At 37.1% G+C, this 20,941-nt stretch overlaps 1 protein-coding gene, 1 long non-coding RNA gene and 1 other non-coding gene across 4 annotated transcripts in view; 1 reads left to right on the top strand and 2 right to left on the bottom strand.

The window, feature by feature from the left end:
- cpne5b (copine Vb) overlaps positions 1 to 20,941 on the bottom strand; it is a 219,343-nt gene that overhangs the window by 11,908 nt on the left and 186,494 nt on the right. For both annotated transcript variants that reach the window (XM_017358211.4, NM_201028.2), the window contains 4 exon segments: positions 17,320 to 17,366; positions 16,303 to 16,484; positions 14,059 to 14,186; positions 11,289 to 11,391 (listed from right to left, as the gene is read on the bottom strand). In XM_017358211.4, the coding sequence (XP_017213700.1) occupies positions 11,289 to 11,391; positions 14,059 to 14,186; positions 16,303 to 16,484; positions 17,320 to 17,366 (460 nt within the window).
- LOC141376511 (uncharacterized) lies at positions 2,330 to 7,323 on the top strand. The gene is made up of 3 exons (XR_012386946.1): positions 2,330 to 2,553; positions 3,540 to 3,702; positions 6,296 to 7,323. It is a non-coding gene; the product is annotated as an uncharacterized lncRNA (long non-coding RNA).
- On the bottom strand, positions 9,684 to 9,768 carry dre-mir-724 (microRNA 724). Its single transcript, NR_030505.1, has one exon. It is a non-coding gene; the product is annotated as a microRNA 724 (primary transcript).

The following is a 20,941-nucleotide window of genomic DNA, read 5'->3' as shown; positions in this document are numbered from 1 at the left end:
CCAGCTGCTGTAGGAAATTATCATTAGGCTGAGAAAAGAAAGAGAATTAAATTAGCTTTTAGACATTTAAAGGAGCAGTTGGGCCAACAATGACTACTGTGCTATTATTAGGGTTACCACTTTCAAAACAAAAAAATAAGGGACGCATACTGCAGCGAGGGCCATATCCACAATAGCATGCCACAGAAGAGAACATACTAATGAACCTAATTTTAAAGGGTGGTGCTCAAAACACACCCAGAACTCATTTAGAGAATAAGCACAACCCTGTTAGACCATGCGCTGGTGCTCAGAGCGTATTTTTCCATCCTTAAAATAGCAGAAGTGGATTCGGACACGTCCTTAATGCTTTTGCGCCGTGAGCTTTAGACTTTGAGCTTAGATTGTTAATATAGAACCCAATATGTGAACAGCCCCTTACAGTTTTATGTTTTAATGTTTACAAAAACATTTTTGTGTAAAAAAAAAAAAAAGATTTCAAAACAGGAGGTTACCGTATAAATTTACTGTATTTATAGCAAACAAGTCATACGTTTATGCATATGCTCATGAATATACATACAGTTGAAGTCAGAATTATTAGCCCCCTGTAAATTTTTTCCCCAATTTCCGTTTAACAGAGAGATTATTTTCAGCTCATTTCAAAACATAATAGTTTTAATAACTCATCTTTAATCACTGATTTCTTTTTTCTTTTTTATAATGACAGTAAATAATATTTGACTAGATATTTTTCAAAATACTAGTATTCTTACAGTGACATTTAAAGGCTTAACTAAGTTAATTTGGCAAGTTATGCTGAGTTCAGACTGCATGATTTTCAAAGTCGTCGTGTCACAGATGTTTTCACATTGCTTGACTATCTGGGCTAGCGTTTTGTCGCTACTTTGTTTACACTGTAAAATGGATCTGCAACAGGGGATTTTACATTGCATGACTTTACAATAGGGAGAATCGCCGACAACTTCGTCCAAACTACGTCTCACAGCCAAAAACAAGTACTACTGTATATCTTTAGTAATTAACTACAAAACGAGAAAGAAGCCTTTAATGGGGTAGAAAATGTACATATTTGCTCACCTGGGTTTAAAGGAAATTAGCAATTTCTCCTCAACTTTCTTTTTTAACTTTCTGTATGAAACGTCAAACAGACACTAGTTTTTCCTCCATTTCGTGGGTCCAAATAAACCGAAAATGAGCGCTTTTAACTTCTCCCCCAGCCCCCTGCTGGCCAGCAGGCACACACATGCAAGTGAATGCTGCTCTCTCATTGGCTGTAGATGATCGCTGATGTTATTTTCAGTCAAAACTCAATTCACACAGCATGATTTGAATCGCCGACAGCTCCAGATATTCAGCACGCCAAATATCTCACAGGCATCGCCGACTCATCAGCGATTCTCTCAGATCGCATCTTTGATAGTTCATACTGTGTGACTGTCACTCACATGCACCGATTTGCCTGTGATTTCAGGCATTTGTCTGCAATTTCTCAAAACCTGTTGGCGAGCCAAAATCGGGGCTAAAATCATGCAGTCTGAGCTAGGCATTAGGGTAATTAAGAAAAATCTTTGAACTATGTTTTTTTTCCTGCAGACAATCAAAAAAACAAAAACTGCTTAAAGGGGTTAATAATAATGACCGTAAAATGGATAAAAAAACTGCTTTAATTTTAGCCGAAATAACACAAGACGTTCTCCAGAAGAAAAAATATTACGGGAAATACTGTGAAAAAAATAACTCCTGAATATGTCAATTGGAAAATATTTAAAAAAAACAAAATCACAGGGAGAGGCGAATAATTCTGACTTCAACTACATAGAATAATCTGTGCTATTGGCACATTTCTTTAATAAGCCTTGCTGTTCATTAAAAAAAAAAAAACATTTTTTAACAGAGCGAGGAATTTTTCACAGTATTTCCCATAATATTTTTTCTTCTGGAGAAAGTCATATTTGTTTTATTTCAGCTAGAATAAAAGCAGTTTTTAAATTTTTAAACACCATTTTCAGGTCAATATTATTAGCTCCCTTAAGCAATTTGATTTTTAATTGTCTACAGAACAAACCACTGATATATAAAGGCTTGCCTAATTACCCTAATCTGCCTAATTAACCTAGTTAAATGTCTTTAAATGTCACTATAGGCTGAATACTAGTATCTTGAAAAATATCTAGTCAAATATTATGTGCTGCCATCAGGGCAAAGATAAGAAATCAGTTATTAGAAAAGAATTATTAAAACTATTATGATTAGAGCTTTTGGATTACTTTTGAGTAATCTTTTATTGGAGAACTGTAGGAAAATTATTATTTTTGCTTCTTTTTTTGACAGATACAACAAAAAAAGTCTAAAATGCAGACTTAATATACCGAGCTGTCAGTGTTTGCTGATAGTAACACTGAATAAAACAAAATTGTATCTTAAGATTTTAAAACACTCACTTAAAATTAAGCAAATTTAGAAAACTGTAATTCATTCAGTCATTTTTTTTTGGCTGAGTGCCTTATTCATCGGGGATCACCACAGCGGAATGAACCGCCAACTTATCCAGTATATTTGAAAAAGACAAACAAAAAAATCACAGGGAGAGGCGAATAATTCTGACTTCAACTACATAGAATAATCTGTGCTATTGGCACATTTCTTTAATAAGCCTTGCTGTTCATTAAAAAAAAAAAAACATTTGTAAAATGTTTCCTCCTGAGGAACATTAAGATGAAGATGAGCACATAATGACAGAATAATAATCTCAGCCAACTATTCTTTCACGCTTTCAGGTCTTAAGGAAATATATACTGCACAGATATTCTACTCGCCGCCATGACAGACAGTTTGTGGTTGAACTAATGATGGCCATGCTGAAACGAAGAGCAGAGAAAGCAGGACGGTGTCAGAACTGGCACGAAACATTGTCAGAGTGTGACTGACGACAGGAACTTCTATTATCAGTCACACAGCGAGCGGCTGCTTCAGTCTGACAAAAGCCGTCTTATTAATGAACCCCGCTGTCCGTCATGCGGCTCGTCAGATCTGATTGGCGGATGATGGACCTTTCGCATTCTGACTGGCTGATCACTCAGACCATCCCACATCCAACATGACAAATGTTGTTGTTTCTCATTATCATCCTCCGATTAGCCCTCACCCGTGCCTATTGTCAATGGTAATTACCATGTCAAATAAAAAAAGGCTGCATGTCTTCGGCTGACAGATGGGAGGATTCCAGCTTTCAATGCTAATTATCTAAGACAGAAAATGAATATGCGCGGCTCATTAGAGTCTGAAAGACACTTACAGAAATAGGTAACTCAAAACGAACATGCTTTCCTTTCTTAATGTGGAAAACTAAAGCAAAAATAGCTCCTTGCAGCCTGATCTCACGAGAAAATGTAATTACATTTTGTCAGTTTAGTGCAGGGGTGTCCAAAGTCAGTCCTGGAGGGCCGGTGTCCTGCTGACTTTAGCTCCAACTTGCTTTAACACACCTGCCTGGAAGTTTCTAGTATACCTAATAAGAGCTTGATTAGCTTGTTCAGGTGTGTTTTAATTAGAGTTGGAGCTAACCTCTCCAGGACACTGGCCCTCCACGATCGAGTGTGGACACCCCTGGTTTAGTGGCTTCACTAGAGAGATTTTTAAAGGAGGCGTGGCACCAAACCCCACCCTTAAACCCAATTGTCATTGGAGGATAAGCAAATCGTACCGGTGGAGGAGATGCTTTTTAAAACCACCGTGTCTTAATAAAAAAATTATTAAAACAAAAACAATTGAAAGTGACAACTAGATTATTTCATATTACTATCATTTTTTTGGGTGAACTACTTCTACTACTTTTAAGAGACCAAAATAAACATTATTACAGTCTATGGTTCAATGAAATAATTCATTCCTCCATATAGAAATATATGTAGAAATGTACATATTAAATAATTTTGGCTTTACCAAAGATAATTCAGACAATCTGATACATATATACTGCATAAAATGGCCATTTAACCATTAAAATTGCAAATATGTTTATATGCACATATTCAAATATATATTTTCCACCACATCCCAAAGGTGCTCTATTGGATTGAGATCTGGTGACTGTGGAGGCCATTTGAGTACAGTGAACTCATTGTCATGTTCAAGAAACCAGACTGAGATGATTTGTGCATTATGACATGGAACGTTCTCCTGCAGGAATATCCATCCATCCATCCATCCATCCATCCATCCATCCATCCATCCATCCACCAACCAACCCATCCATCCATGTCTATCTATCTATCTATCTATCTATCTATCTATCTATCTATCTATCTATCTATCTATCTATCTATCTATCTATCTATCTATCCATCCATCCATCCATCCATCCATCCATCCATCCATCCATCCATCCATCCATCCATCCATCCATCCATCCATCCATCCATCCATCCATCCATCTATCTATCTATCTATCTATCTATCTATCTATCTATCTATCTATCTATCTATCCATCCATGTCTATCTATCTATCTATCTATCTATCTATCTATCTATCTATCTATCTATCTATCTATCTATCTATCTATCTATCTATCTATCTATCTATCTATCTATCTATCTATCTATCTATCTATCTATCTATCTGTCTATCCATCATCCATCCATCCATCCATCCATCCATCCATCCATCCATCCATCCATCCATCCATCCATCCACCAACCAACCAACCAATCCATCCATCCATCCATCCATCCATCCATCCATCCATCCATCCATCCATCCATCCATCCATCCATGTCTATCTATCTATCTATCTATCTATCTATCTATCTATCTATCTATCTATCTATCTATCTATCTATCTATCTATCTATCTATCTATCTATCTATCTATCTATCTATCTATCTATCTATCTATCTATCTATATGTCTATCCATCCATCCATCCATCCATCCATCAATCTATGTCTGTCTATCTATCTATCTATCTATCTATCTATCTATCTATCTATCTATCTATCTATCTATCTATCTATCTATCTATCTATCTATCTATCTATCTATCTATCTATCTATCTATCTATCTATCCATCCATCCATCCATCCATCCATCCATCCATCCATCCATCCATCCATCCATCCATCCATCCATCCATCCATCCATCCATCCATCCATCCATCTATCTATCTATCTATCTATCTATCTATCTATCTATCTATCTATCTATCTATCTACCTAACTATCTATCTATCTATCTATCTATCTATCTATCTATCTGTCTATCCATCCATTCATCCATCCACCAACCAACCAACCAACCTTTCCATCCATCCATCCATCCATCCATCCATCCATCCATCCATCCATCCATCCATCCATCCATCCATGTCTATCTATCTATCTATCTATCTATCTATCTATCTATCTATCTATCTATCTATCTATCTATCTATCTATCTATCTATCTATCTATCTATCTATCTATCTATCTATCTATCTATCTATCTATCTATCTATCTATCAGATTTCTATATGTGTTAGTAGAGCATAATAGTTTAAATTATAAAAGTTTTTATTAAGTTATTTCTAAGATTAATCATTTGTATTAGATGCTGCTTTGGGGAACAACAACAAAAAGAACACTATACAAAAAGAAAAGTAGACAAACTTTTGGATGCTGCATCTTTGTGGTGTTTAGCAAACGTTAAGCGCAAAGAAACATACATTTTTTAGAAAACATATAGACATATTGAGAGACGCTAAACATAACTGACATATGATGCGGAGCTGACAAATAAACAGTGAAAACAATGTACTTTTTGCCTTAAACCCTTCTTTAACATAGCGCTATATATGCATATGCCACAGCGCACACCGGCGAAGCTGTCAGCTGTTGTGGGAAGTGAAGGGATGCTGTCGAAACACCCTTCCATCAAACAGGCCTTCAGTGGGCGAATGTCCGTTCCCCTACGACCTGTTTCTGAATGAACGAGGAGGACGAGAAGCAAACAGCTGCTTAGAGTAACAGCTTTTCTCATGAATGATGCATGCGTCTGTCCTCCTGAATCACCGCAGAGAAGTAGGTCAGTGTTTCTCTGAGGTTTCCGCTTCACACGCTGTTACTAAACAGCAGCTGAACATCACGCTTGCCCACAGCGCAGTAGATTACTTGTGAATAATAAGTTACTCACAACATGTTACTTGATAATATTTCTTTGTCAGTTATTGAATATTCAGTTGAACTCTTAATTATTTGCCCTCCTGTGATTTTCCCCCCCAAAAGATGTTTAACAGAGCCAGGAGTTTTTCTTAGTATTGCCCATAATATTTTTTCTTCTGGAGAAAGTCCTATTTGTTTTATTTCGGCTAGAATACAAGCAGTTTTAAAATTTTTAAACACCATTTTAAGGTCAATATTATTAGCTCCCTTAAGCAATTTTATTTTTAATTGTCTACAGAACAGACCACTGATATACAATGGCTTGCCTAATTACCCTAATCTGCCTAATTAACCTAGTTAAATGTCTTTAAATGTCACTGTAGGCTGAATACTAGTATCTTGAAAAAATATCTAGTCAAATATTATGTGCTGCCATCAGTGCAAAGATAAGAAATCAGTTATTAGAAATGAGTTATTAAAACTATTATGATTAGAGCTTTTGGATTACTTTTGGATTACATTTGGATTACTTTTGAGTAATCTTCTATTGGAGAACTGTAGGAAAATTATTATTTTTGCTTCTTTTTTTGACAGATACAACAAAAAAAGTCTAAAATGCAGACTTAATATACCGAGCTGTCAGTGTTTGCTGATAGTAACACTGAATAAAACAAAATTGTGTCTTAAGATTTTAAAACGCTCACTTAAAATTAAGCAAATTTAGAAAACTGCAATTCATTCAGTCATTTTCTTTTGGCTTAGTGCCTTATTCATCAGGGGTCACCACAGCGGAATGCACCGCCAACTTATCCAGTATATGTTTTACGCAGCGGATGCCCTTCCAGCTGCAACCCAAAAGTAGGAAACACCCATACACTATGGCCAGTTAAGTAAATTCAATTCCCCTATAGCGCATGTGTTTGGACTGTGGGGGAAACCGAAGCACCCTGAGGAAACCAACATCAACACGGGGAGAACATGCAAACTCCACACATTTTTTCTTCTGGAGAAAGTCATATTTGTTTTATTTCGGCTAGAATAAAAGCAGTTTTTAAAATTTTTAAAATCATTTTAAGGTCAATATTATTAGCTCCCTTAAGCAATTTTATTTTTAATTGTCTACAGAACAGACCACTGATATACAATGGCTTGCCTAATTACCCTAATCTGCCTAATTAACCTAATTAAATGTCTTTAAATGTCACTGTAGGCTGAATACTAGTATCTTGAAAAATATCTAGTCAAATATTATGTGCTGCCATCAGGGCAAAGATAAGAAATCAGTTATTAGAAATGAGTTATTAAAACTATTATGATTAGAGCTTTTGGATTACTTTCGGATTACATTTGGATTACTTTTGAGTAATCTTCTATTGGAGAACTGTAGGAAAATTATTATTTTTGCTTTTTTTTTGATAGATACAACAAAAAAAGTCTAAAATGCACACTTAATATACCTAGCTGTCAGTGTTTGCTGATAGTAACACTGAATAAAACAAATTTGTGTCTTATGATTTTAAAACACTCACTTAAAATTAAGCAAATTTAGAAAATTCAGTCATTTTCTTTTGGCTTAGTGCCTTATTCATCAGGGGTCGCCACAGCGGAATGAACCGCCAACTTATCCAGCATATGTTTTACGCAGCGGATGCCCTTCCAGCTGCAACCCAGTAATAGGAAACACCCATACACTACGGCCAATTCCCCTATAGCGCATGTGTTTGGACTGTGGGGGAAACCGGAGCATCCTGAGGAAACCAACATCAACAAGGGGAGAACATGCAAACTCCACACTAAAACGACAACTGGTCCTTGAACCAGCGACCTTCTTGCAGAGAGGTGACAGCGATAACCACTGAGCCACAGTGTCATGCTGCTAAAGTAAACATATATTAAAATATTCATTCATTTACAGCTTAGTCACTTATATTAAAATATATATTTGCTTTTCTTCGATTGGCCACAAAACAAATTCCTTTTTTCCAATGACTTGCCTAATTAACCTAATTAACCCTAGGGGATTTGAATGACAATTTAAGCTGAATACTAGTATCTTGCAAAATAACTAGTGAAATATTATGGTAAAGTCAAAAAAGACATGAGTTATCTTAAATTAAACTCCAAAAACTCCCACAGCGAATATCCAGGTGACATTATGATGAGTTTCAGAGCTGTTCACCACCGTCCTGTGCTTGAGAGCGAATCGCAGACTGTATTAGCACTCCAGATTCAGCCTTCCTTTCTGAATTTTCATTTTTCTCATTTCCCCAAGAGATCGCTTTCAAACGCACACTTCACAGAGATTGCGATTAGATTCAAATTCTGCTAAAAGGGACGGTTCACCTAAAAACGCCAGCCATTAGTAATTCACCTGCCATTCCAAATGTTTGATTACTTCACAAAAGGAGAAATTAATTTCAAACTCCAGTGTGCTTATTTTTATATCAGGTTCCTCATGCTCCAAAAGATGTAATGTAAATGTAATGTAATGTGTATTTATATAGCGCATTTATTGTGTATGGCCATACACCCAAAGCACTTCACAATAATGAGGGGGTTCTCCACACCAGTGTGCAGCATCCACTTGGATGATGCGACGGCAGCCACAGGACAACGGCGCCAGCGCGCTCACCACACACCAGCTATTGGTGGAGTGGAAAGACAGTGATAGAGCCAATTCGGTGGAAGGGGATGATTGGGAGGCCATGATCGTATAGGCCGATAGAGGGACTTTGGCCAGGACACCGGGGTTACACTCCTGCTCTTTCACGAGAAGTGCCATGGGATTTTTAATGACCACAGAGAGTCAGGACCTCGGTTCAACGTCTCATCCGAAAGACGGCGCCCACTGCCAGTGTAGTGTCCCCTTCACTTTTACTGGGGCATTAGGACTCACATAGACCTCAGGTTGAGCGCCCCCTGCTGGCCTCACTAACACCATTTCCAACAGCAACCTAGTGTTCCCTAGTGGTCTCCCATGGCTCTACTGACCAGGCTCAGCCCTGCTTAGCTTTAGTGAGTAAACGGTCTTGGGCTGCAGGATGATATGGCTGTGGCAATGACGAATGAGATGACGAAAAACATTTGTTGATTTTGCTTGAGTATAGATTTTGGATACTCTACCCACCTCTGCAAACCGTACTGTACCAGTCAGTGGAAACGGGCCATAAAGGGTTAATGGTGCCAACAGATGATCAATAGTAAAAATGACGATTTGGACCTCTTCCCAAGAGGGAAAACCAGCAACAATCAAGAATCCATGATTATATGCTGTCATGGCTTTGCGATCAAAAAATATAATTATAATGGAAGTCAATCGGGAAAAAACAGCCCCGAATATAACAAGAGTAGTCAAGATGTTGATACACAAGGGTTAAAAAACTCCAACAATGTTAAAGTTCTCTGAAAACACACATGATAACATCTCGCACCACACACAGTTCTTCGTTTTTACCTTTTGCATCCAGGTCTGAAAAGTCACGCAGGGATGTAAACGCTGTGAAAGAGTCTTCTTGGCAGATGCAGGCCGTTGGGGAAAGAGCAGCAGGCAAGATCTTAAAAGGAAGGTGTGGCTGTTCTACAAATCTGACTAACAGTCGCAAATTCCCTTTAAATCCAGTCTGCTGGGAAATCGAGCCTGTTGATTGGCTAGATGAATGACACGCACTAATGATTGACCATTAAAGGGCAATTGATGACCTCAATACAAAGCCAATGTCTGTTCTGTGTGTGTATTGCAGATTTAAGAGATTGACTTAACAATATATCAGATATAATAATATAATCCCCATATCAACTACAGGAGGCACTTTAGTGCTCATGAGTTTTACACTTCAGAGTGTGCTGGGCATGAACACTAGGGTTTAAATAATAATACGGTTTAATAACAGAATGTAAAGCACTGGAAAACTTTATAGGGATCATTTAGCATTACAGTTTATGAACTGTCTGCTAATATACTGTACATATTGTTGGTCAAACTTTAAAGTAAGAATTGCATGTGGTGTATTAATGCTGCATTAATGTGTTAATTACACTTTGACTTGTTTAATCTAGTGGTTACAGAAGTAAAACCTCCACATGGATATTTATTTAGTAACTTATAAACCAGTAAAGCCAGATCTGTTGTGAGTGCCAAGGGTAGTAAATAGCAGATAATTATTTTGCTGAATTCATAAACTGGCATTTTTTTTTTTCAAAATAATGGAGTAACATTTAATTTAATTAAATTTAGTTTAATTTAATTAGAATTCATAAAAATTAAACATATAAATAAATTGTTAAAAAAACTACAAATTAAATTCATATAAATGAAATGAAATAAAATGAAATTAAAATAAAGTTAAATTAAATATACAAATGTTATTAAAAAGCAATAAATTCTATTTATTTAAATGAAACTAAAATGTATTTAATTAAATCAATAACTCCATTATTTAAAAAAATGCAAAATAAATTCATTTAAATAAAAAATAAATGAAAGTAAATAAAATTTATAATTCCATTATTTAAAAAAGCAATAATTTACATTTATTTTTTATTAAATTAAATTAAATATATAACTTTATTATTTAAAAATGCAATAAATTAAATTCATTTAAATGTAGAAATGAAATTAAGTAAAATTTATGACCTCATTATTTAAAAAAATACAATAAATTAAATTATTTAAAATTAATTGCATTTAAATGAATTTTAATTTAATTTAAATTAAATTAATTTAATCTGAATCCTTAACAAATTCTAAAAATTTATTAAAAGTAAGCGTTAAGTAAACCTTTTAGACTTTTTATCATATGTATTATTTATTGATAATGTTGTCTTTTTTGTAATCATTAATATTTTTTTATAGAAAACTGATATTTATAAAATGTTGTAAATTTGACCTGAATTTGCTATGAAATAGCCAAAAAAGCTGGTATCGCAATAAACTCTTTTTCTCTCAATTAAGTCAACACTTAGGTTAAATATGTTTTGGAGTTTACATATGCGCATATTCTCCTATCAAATAAGTTATTTGTTTTATAGATCAAAATTTTTGTGTGGAAAGTGGCGTATGCACGTTGTTTTTCCGCTGTTTAGTACTTACGCTTATGAATGTTTATAAATGAGACCCCAGTTGTGGCATTTGTGCTCATAAACTCACATTAACAATGGCCTCTTTGGTCTGCGACATATCTGAGATGACCCCGTCTGTGATGATGAGGAGAATGAAATACTGCGAGCCGTCCTGTACAGCAGCTGCGTACCTTCACAGAACAGAAAAAAAAAATTAAAAATCACATCAACTCTTTACACTCGAAACCAACTCAGGCTCATCCAAAAAACGTACCCCTATATACATTATTGGAGAGCGCCAAATACATCCCAGGAGATATGTTTTTTTTTGGTTTTTGCAGTTTTTGTTTTCGCGAATCCACCAGAGACCACTGTGTACGCTTTTTCAGATCTTAAATTTCTCTAGCGACTGACTGACTGACTGACCAATTCACCGACCGAACCCCGCACCCACCCTCTTCCCTAAACCCAACCAATAGTGTTTTCAAAAGCAATCTAGAAAAAGATATGCAAAATTATTTATTTCATCTTAAGTTATTATTTCATCTTGCTACATGTTTGCTAACATTGTAGGTCAACAAATGCAGAATTTTTCTTCATTTCATAATTAATTAACTTATTTATATATAAAAAACAAAATGCACACACAAAAACTGAATTATCATTTATTTATTAAGTTATTATTTCATCAAAAATATATAAATATATATATAAATATTTATTTATTCATTCTCCTTAGGATTAGTCCCTTTATTCATCAGGGGTCACAACAGCAGAATGAACCACCAACTTATCCTGCGTATGTTTCACGCAGTAGATGCCCTTGCAGTTGCAACCCAGTACTGGGAAACATCCATACACTCTCATTCACATACACACTTATATACTACAGCCAATTTATCTCATCCCATTCCCCTATAGCGCATGTGTTTGGACGGTGGGGGAAAATGGAGCACTCAGAGGAAACCCACGCCAACACGAGGAGAACATGCAAACTCTGGGACATAAACCAGCTGGGACTCAAACCAGCGCCCTTTTTGCTGTGAGGTGACAATGCTAACCACTGAGCAAACAAGCCTCCATATATAAATATTTAATTTAACAAATAAATATACATATTAGACCTCTAGTGTCCTTTAGCTGGTGTTCTAACTTTCCAGCCCGTGAATGTAAGTCGCGTTCTGCTTTGCCTTGGTGCTCTGATCCGCAGCCCGAGGAGGTGTGTATCACGCTTCAATTTGGAAAGCCTAATTCAAATCTGCGTTTTTAATTACCACAGCGGATGCAGTGTAATCAGATGGAAAATGATTTGGTTGTGTGACATGCGGGGAGGGGGTGGAGATGTCTTCAGACAATTACTCTGTCGTCTTTTTCTGGAAACACACCCACTGTCCTTTCAAATGACGATTAAAAACACAGCCGGCGTCAGGACTGAGTCAGTCTGTTATGACACCTATGCTGGGAGCTTTACAATGGCATAACACGCTTTACTACATGTCAGCAACTTTCTTTTGTCAGTTATCGAGCGAACACAAGCAGTTTATGGGATCAAACCCAAGAGTTTGGCTTCTCATGAACAGATGCAACTCTTTTTGATGGAGCATCATAACCTTAAGCCAAAGAAATTATGGTAACACTTTACTTCAAGAGGGTGTTTATAAAGCTATAATGACAACCTTTATAAACGTGACATGAGAAGTCATGACGGAGATTTTAGGCATGCTTATGATGAATCTCACTAAAGGTCTCATAAAATGAAAGTTTTTTTTAGATGCTATCAATATTGTTAGTTTTTAAGATATCTATAAGCTACACTGTAAAAAAAAACAATATTTTACATGTAATTGTCAGTATTTTTTTATACAGAATTTTCCAGTTTTTTCATTATACGGTGAAATACCTGTTATTTTACAGATTTGTTCAAATTCTAACATTAACAGTTATTGATTGTATTTTGTTATTAAGTTATTTTTCTGCTTTTTAAAGGAAATTTCATATATTTTTAAAGAGTAACACGTAATTTTACGGTAATATTGACAGATTATTCCTGTAAAAATAGGGGGAAAAATTCAGTCAAATAGCTTTTAGTGAAGATAGTAAATATTTGAAGATTAACATGAGGTAAATAAAGTGAAATATTAGCCTATTGTTTGTAGGCTGCATGTAATGCGTGCACTGTAAACTGTTAAATGTTTTATTTTACTACTCTAACAATGTTGCTATGCAAACTGTGATGATCACCAGTGATCTAGCGGCTGCGGATCGCTGGAAAACTACTAAACATTAATCCTATAATAAATATAGGAGCTGGTTAAAAATGCTTATTTGAAATAAAAAATGTAGTGACTTGAGCATTTTAAATGCTTTAATCACCCATTCATTCATTTTCTTTCGGCCTAGTCCTTATTTATCAAAGGTCACCACAGTAGATTGCATCGGCAACTATTCCAGCGTATGTTTTGCACAGTGGATGCCCTTCCAGCTGCAACGCAGTACTGGGAAACACCAATACACACTCACATTCACCCACACACTTATACACTACTGCCAATTTAGTTTATCCAATTCTAGTTCATGGACTGTGGAGGAAACCGGAGATCCCAGAGGAAACCCACGCCGACACGGAAAGAACATGCAAACTCCACACAGAAATGCCAACTCGCCCAGCCAGAACTCGAACCAGCGACCTGCTTGCTGTGAGGTGACAGTACTAACCACTGAGCCACCGTGACCCCCTGATTTCATCACTGATTATCATTAATCTGACATCAAACCAATTATATCTTATTTTAAGTTGGCATAATAGCCCAACTAAACAGTTTGTGTTGACTTTAAAACAGACGTTTGGAAAAACGTACCTGGCCACGTGATTTACAACAGGGGCAAAGTTAGTTGGGCCGTATAGCTGGACAGTTTTCAGACTCTGATGATACGCCTCAAGTATCCCCTCGATACCATTACAGTAGGGATTCTCAATATTTCCATTCTGAAAGACAGAGATCAGTGGATCATATTTGCATCTTCATTTAAACCAACAGAAAAACAACCCAGAGAAAAAGAAAACATGGATTATGTCAATCAATACGACAAGCTAACGTTGCCAATTATAGACGTCTCCCATACAGTGGGATCGAACCACTTCCAGATCATCAACAGAATCTCACGCTCAAGTTTACAACTGGGAAAGTAAAACCGAAGGACAGCGAGATGCTTGCATCAGCAAACTCTTTGAGGCTGCTTTCACACCTGTAGATCAATTGATTTGTTTCCGAAAAACTGGTACGATGTTTTCACACGACAAAGTTTTTTAAAGGACCAAAAGTAAAACAAGTCGTGTACGAGTCAACTCTCCACACATTGGTCAGAGTTTGGTTTATTTTCCGAGATTCTGCTCAGCGGTCACACGTTGTTTTTTTAATTGATAACAATAACAATGGACCTTTTGATAATAATAACCTTTATTTAACCAGGTAAGTCAATTGAGAACCAGTTCTCATTTACAATGACGACCTGGCCAAGAGGCAACATGAAAAGCAGATGCAGTACAACGCACTAGGGACACAATACAATAACAACACAAATGCAGATAATAGCATATAAAACCAAAAAAAAAAAAAAAAAAAAGCTACAAACAAGCGCAGTGATCTTAAACTATTGACTGAATAGAATTTTTAAAAGATGATAGCGGAATGAAAGTGCTGAGCTTTAAGGTCTGCTGCAGATGATTCCAAGCATCAGCAGCAGAAAACTGAAAAGAGTAGCGACCAAATGAAGTGCAGACTTTGGGTATGCAAAGGTTAATGAAGTTACTAGAGCGCAGATTTCGGCATGTTTCATGAATGTTAAGAAGTGACTGTAAATATTGTGGAGTTTTTCTAATAAGAGTTTTGTAAATGAACAGAAACCAATGAATTTGTCGACGTGATTGAAGAGAAGGCCAATTCAGTGAAGAATACAGTTGACAGTGATGAGTATTAAATGGTGCACCATTAACAAAACGAATTGCTGCATGATAAATAACATCCAGTTTGTGAAGAAGAGTTTTTAAAGCTGATCTGTAAATTAAATCCCCATAATCCAGAATTGGTAATACTGTTAATTTGACCAAATGCTGCTTTGAAGAGTGAGTAAAGGAAGATTTGTTCATGTAAAGAAAACCAATGCGGGCTTTAACCTTTTTGAGCAGTTCATTTATGTGAGTTTCAAACGCCAGTTTCCCATCTAACCAGATACCAAGATATTTATAGCAATCAACATAATCAATCTCAGTCCCGTCCAATGAGGAAATTTTAGGAGGAATCTCAACATGTGGTAAATTTCTATTAAAAACCATACATTTTGTTTTGTCGAAATGGTAAAAAAGCGCGTTGGATACTTAAAAACATGGCTTGCAATAAAGAAAGTACTGTAGTCAGAGAAGAACTGGAAGTATAAATGATGGTATCATCAGCTTATAGATGTATGTAAGAATCACCTGCAGCAGAAGCAATATCATTAATATAAATATTAAAAAGTGTAGGCCCCAAAATACTACCTTGTGGGACCCCTTTCTGAAGCAGCAGGGGATCTGACAGAAACCCCTCCACCCTTACTGATTGTAGACGACCAGAACAGTACTTCCTGAACCAGACCAGACAGCTCTCAGACAGTCCAATATATCTTAGCCTATCCAGTGGAATTTCATGGTCCACAGAGTCAAAAGCTTTTGCCAGATCAACAAATGCAACTTAACTATCCATTTAGAAACTTTGTGGCGTGAAAACGAACCGCATTGTAAACAAAAAGCAAAACTGTAACAATTTTAATCCCCATTTCGGAACAAAACAATCAATCTACAGGTGTGAAGGGACCCTTACACCAGTGTTTCCCAACCCTGTTCCTGGAAACACACCAACAGTATATATTTTATATGTCTCCTTTATCTGATCCATTCATTTCAGGTGTTGGAGTCTCTTCTAATGTTCTGACGAGCAGATTCGAGTGTTTGACAAGGGAGTGATTGAAAATGTGTACTGTTGCTGTGCCTTCAGGAACAGGGTTGGGACACACTGGCTTAGACTAAACTCAGGCATTTTAGGGAAGTTGAACATCAGCTCACTCACTAGGGGAAACTCATGAGACACCCGTCCATCGGGGGGCAGCTTGGCACCAAAACCCAACGCAGGGAACATCTTGTCACTGTCGTAGTCCTGGATGATTTCCCCCACCGCCTTCAGCGCCAGGGCGTACGCGTTCATTTGGTAGGGGTTCATGTAATGGAGAGACGTAGACTGGGATGGGTTACCTACAAATTAAACGTCAAACCAAAAAGTTATGCAGCATGTAACATGTGAGCACTGTGTGTACAAGTCATGTGAAAGGGGAAGGACATTGTCAGCGCCTATAGCCTAGTGATTAGTTGACACATAGCACCCAGGTGCTCTCGGTGACCGGCGTTTGATTCCCGGGCCGAGATCCTTTGCCGATCCTTTCCCTCTCTCTGCTCCCCACACTGCATATCTCCACTGTCCAATCAATAAAGGCGAAAACCCCTAAAAAATGATTCTAAACAAAAGTGGAAGGATATTTAAGAATAATAAACAGCTGTTGTCAGGCTATTTATGTTGTTCTGAGCTTGAAACCTTCGGGATCCAAACAGTTGTTGAGTGATCGCTGCATTGTTGCTAAACTAACTTGGCAATTTAGCTCTGTTGCGCCGCAGGCAGCCACCTTCAATAAAGCTCTCAGAAGCAAAAGCCCATGATTCCGTCTATTTCCATCACCTCGCCACACTGCTTTGAACAAGTCTCGTTAATTTGCTGAATAATTCAGAGATGTTTGGACGCGGTTACTTGTGAAAGAACAGTAATTATTTGAACACTCCTCGCAAGTGCGGCGTTGAAAACGACAGGGAGTCACATTCACCGCAGGCTGGCGTCGCTGGGCCATTTTAGACTGTTTTATACAAACGGTTCACTTCTCAGCATGACTTGAACCCTTACAGTTCTCGAATCAGCCAGGGGGCCGCACGCTGACGGCTAATAGGAGCGTATTGGGCAATACAAGGAGGCTAACGATTGGGTCTGAATTCCCCAACCTTTTAAGAGGTCACACGCTATTCTCTACACTTAATTACTTACCGTTAGATGCGGTGAAATCGATGGCCACAGTGAAATTGATCTGGGTCCTGGGAAAAAAAAAGAGGCAAAATGAGAAAACAAACGAGTTAGCAAAACTGCTATCTGCAGTCATTTGGTATCTTCTGGTGCATACAGCAGGTAAAACAAGCATTGATTACATCACGGTTTTTCCTGGTAAATATATTTTCAAAGTGCAGTTAACATGATATCGACTCAGGTTTGGGTAAAACCCCCCTAAATCCTACATACAAAAAAATCTGAAAAATCAGTCGTGTAGCAATAATAATATAATTACGATGTATATAGCTTCAAGATGCTTCTTGTTTGGAGAATGGAGCTGCATACATTGCTGTGGTCGGCTTTTTTCCCCCTTTAGACTTCAACAGAGTGTAAAAATCTGGATGGTTCTGTCGATCTTGTCTATCAAATCTGATCTTTATTTGCTTTTTTTAAACTTGATTCAGGTCAGGTGATTGGTTGGGTCATTCTGGTAGCTTTATTTTCTGTTCTGAATCCATTTGAGAGTTTATTCGGCAATATTTTGGATCACTAGCTTTGTTTCATCCAACAATTTTTATGCGCAGTTTGGATATGCACATAAAAAAATTTGGAAACGTCAAGATGTGCATAAATTTATCTGCATAACTGAGTGCGATAATCTTTTTATTCGATAAGAAAAGATGCGCATAAACCACATGGAAACACTTTTACCGAACAAATTCAAGTATGCGCATTAAAAAAGGTCATGTGATTTTGTTATATATAAAATTATGTGATGATAAAAATGTGTGTGAATGGATAAACCAGCAGGCTGAGCACATTGTCAAACATCGCAAATGTTGTTTTGGTCAATCTAAAACGCCATAACCATTTCGGTATTAGTGTTATTATATTATTAATGACCCCCAGATCTGGCAAGAGTGTCTGTGCTCCGCATCTCATGGCTTCTAACGCCACCAGGTGTTCAATGTGTGTTGTTATCGTCTTCTGAGGTGAAAGAAGTTTATTAAATAAAGATAAGATTCCCGCAGATTCTCCAACCGATGCAAATTCCGTTTTTACTGTTGATATTTGGCGCCAGTTAATTAGGAAGTAACGATTTTATTATTTTTAGATGGAAACGCTGCTTTATTCAGACGTCCTTTATGCAATATTCCGCTTTTAGCCACTTTCACACAGAGATACAAATAAATATCCAAAAAATTTCCAGAACAACTTTACCCGTAAAATTAAAAAAGCACTGTTCACGCAGGCATGGTCATTACGGTATTTGTTTGGAAAAGACAATTCACACATCCATTCCAAAATACCGGTAAATTCTGACACCATTAACCAGAAATGAGCTCTAAACAGCTGTGCTTGTATTTGTAAACATTTGTATAGAAGGGGTCGGTCTTTTCTTGATGGGTTCACTTTTATTTAAAGCTTTAGTATTCATGCAGCTGCTTTGTCCCAGAGACACCCAAAGGCAGATGCGCGAACTGCAGCTAAATGTTTACACATTTGACTACATAACAAATTCTGTGAATGGTTCAGTATTGTGAACAACTTTGTTGAAAACATATAGAGGAACACTTTCCCATGTCGAGATGTTCATTTATGTGTTTATGCTGGCGCTCACCGGCTGTTTCACGTGCACACGCGTCAAGCAACAGAAGCAGAGCTTGAAGATGATCAAACTGCGGTCTATCATAAGCATTTTACCGATGATATTTTACTTTGTTGGCATTAAGAAGGAACATGGAAATGTTATCGGACTAACATCTAGCAGCTAAATGTGTCTGGAAAAATATTCAAAGGAGTTTATTTTCATAAACTGAGCAGATGTGAATGCACCTAACTGTTCTGATTGGCACTTAGGTCTCACGTCAGCACGTTCTAATCGTGAACGCGCTCTTTCTGGAAATCTTCCTTCTACGTTCACACAGCTCAGCATTCCGGCAAATTACCGATCATGTTAAGACTTCACTTTCTGAAAAATTGCCGAAACGGATATACCTGTATTTTCAAAAAGGGCCCGTTCACACATACAGACCAGCAATTTTACAGGAAAGGTCTGCATGTGTGAAAGGGGCTATTGTCTTGCTAAAATATACACAGGTTTCATCTTCAACATCTGGTAATGTAGGGGTTGTATTGAAGCAGTCAATATTCATTTACACAGACTAAGGTGCTGTCTGGTCTTTCCATGTTTTTGTACACCTTCCTTTCTTCCTGTGTTCAATAATTTCCCCCCAATAATTTCAAACCTAATTTCCAAACAAATTACTTTTGTTTTCTTTGCATGTACGAATAATTTTGGGTGTTAATGACATGTGCTGAAAAATTCAAGTCAACACCACCCTTAGAAATATGATTTCTGGGGAAAATGATGAGTTCAATACTTTTTTGGCCCACTGTATGTTTGTGTGAGTGAACGAACAAACACACAAACACAAACATGGCTAAAATGATGGCTGATGTGTGTGTAGTCAACCCCAGCTGCACGGTCTAATTGGGATAAACAGGAAGAGTCATTAGTTGGAGCCCACATTACCAGTTTTACGGCGCTCAAACAGCATGGCAACCAGGGTCCATCTGTATCCCTGTCTTTAGTACATCTCTTCACACAGTGATTCCTTCTGTGCTGGCTTCCCACCGGCCACAAAACCACCACGTGCCGCATGTTAGTCATGCCAGCTAAATGAGTCTCACAGGCACCTTAAAGGAAGTAATGCCTTCTTCCAGAAGATGCGGTGAATGAAAACAGTTTAACTGAGCGGCGCTAATTAGTCAAGGCTAATGTGTTATACTTTAAATGTCCATCATTTAACAAATACATCTTCAATTGACTAGACATAAGCTGTTACTGTCAGATATGTGCAATTAATAATCCCCTTCTGCAAACATTCTGCAACATTAGCATAAAACACACACATCAGGATGGGGACTGATAGACGTAATTATGTTTCTACAGCATAAACCGTATATTCTTACCCCCTAACCCTAAACGCAACCCTGACAGGAAACAATTCCTTTCAAAATATTACATTCTGTGAGGTTTATAAGTATGCTTTACCCATTGGGATCACAAATTTGGTCCCTACAGTGAAACAAGTCCCCATGAGTTTGTGTGCATTCAGGTTTAAGTCCCCACCGGGAAATAAAAACAAGTACAGACACAGAGTTAGAGAGACCAATAGACACAAACAAAATCTATCGTTAATTGGACGTCCCATAGATGTAATGAATTTTATATTGTACAGATGATATATTTTATCCCCACACACCAACTCTCACAGGTAACAATCTGCATTTTTACATTCACAATATGTTTAATCTTGTATGATTTAGAAGACTTTTTCTTCATGAGGACCAAAAAAAAAGTCAGAATTTACTGGTATTGGTATACTTGCGGGGACATTTTAGTAGGCAACATTTTGGAACACAAGGTACATGCGCACACACGCAGACACACACACATGGCAAATTAATTAAAATAGCAGGGCACTTAAAAAAGAAATAATAATAATAATCTAATTGTCAAAATTGACACACATGCGTGCTGCCGACAGCAATATATCAGACATTATTTAGTCTCACTCCCCAATAAGCCATCAGGGATTCAATCACTGGGAAAAAG

The sequence above is a fragment of the Danio rerio genome, chromosome 11 (genome assembly GCF_049306965.1).
Source record: "Danio rerio strain Tuebingen ecotype United States chromosome 11, GRCz12tu, whole genome shotgun sequence".
NCBI classification, from domain to species: Eukaryota; Metazoa; Chordata; class Actinopteri; order Cypriniformes; family Danionidae; genus Danio; species Danio rerio.
This window is presented reverse-complemented; position numbering and strand designations above follow the sequence as displayed.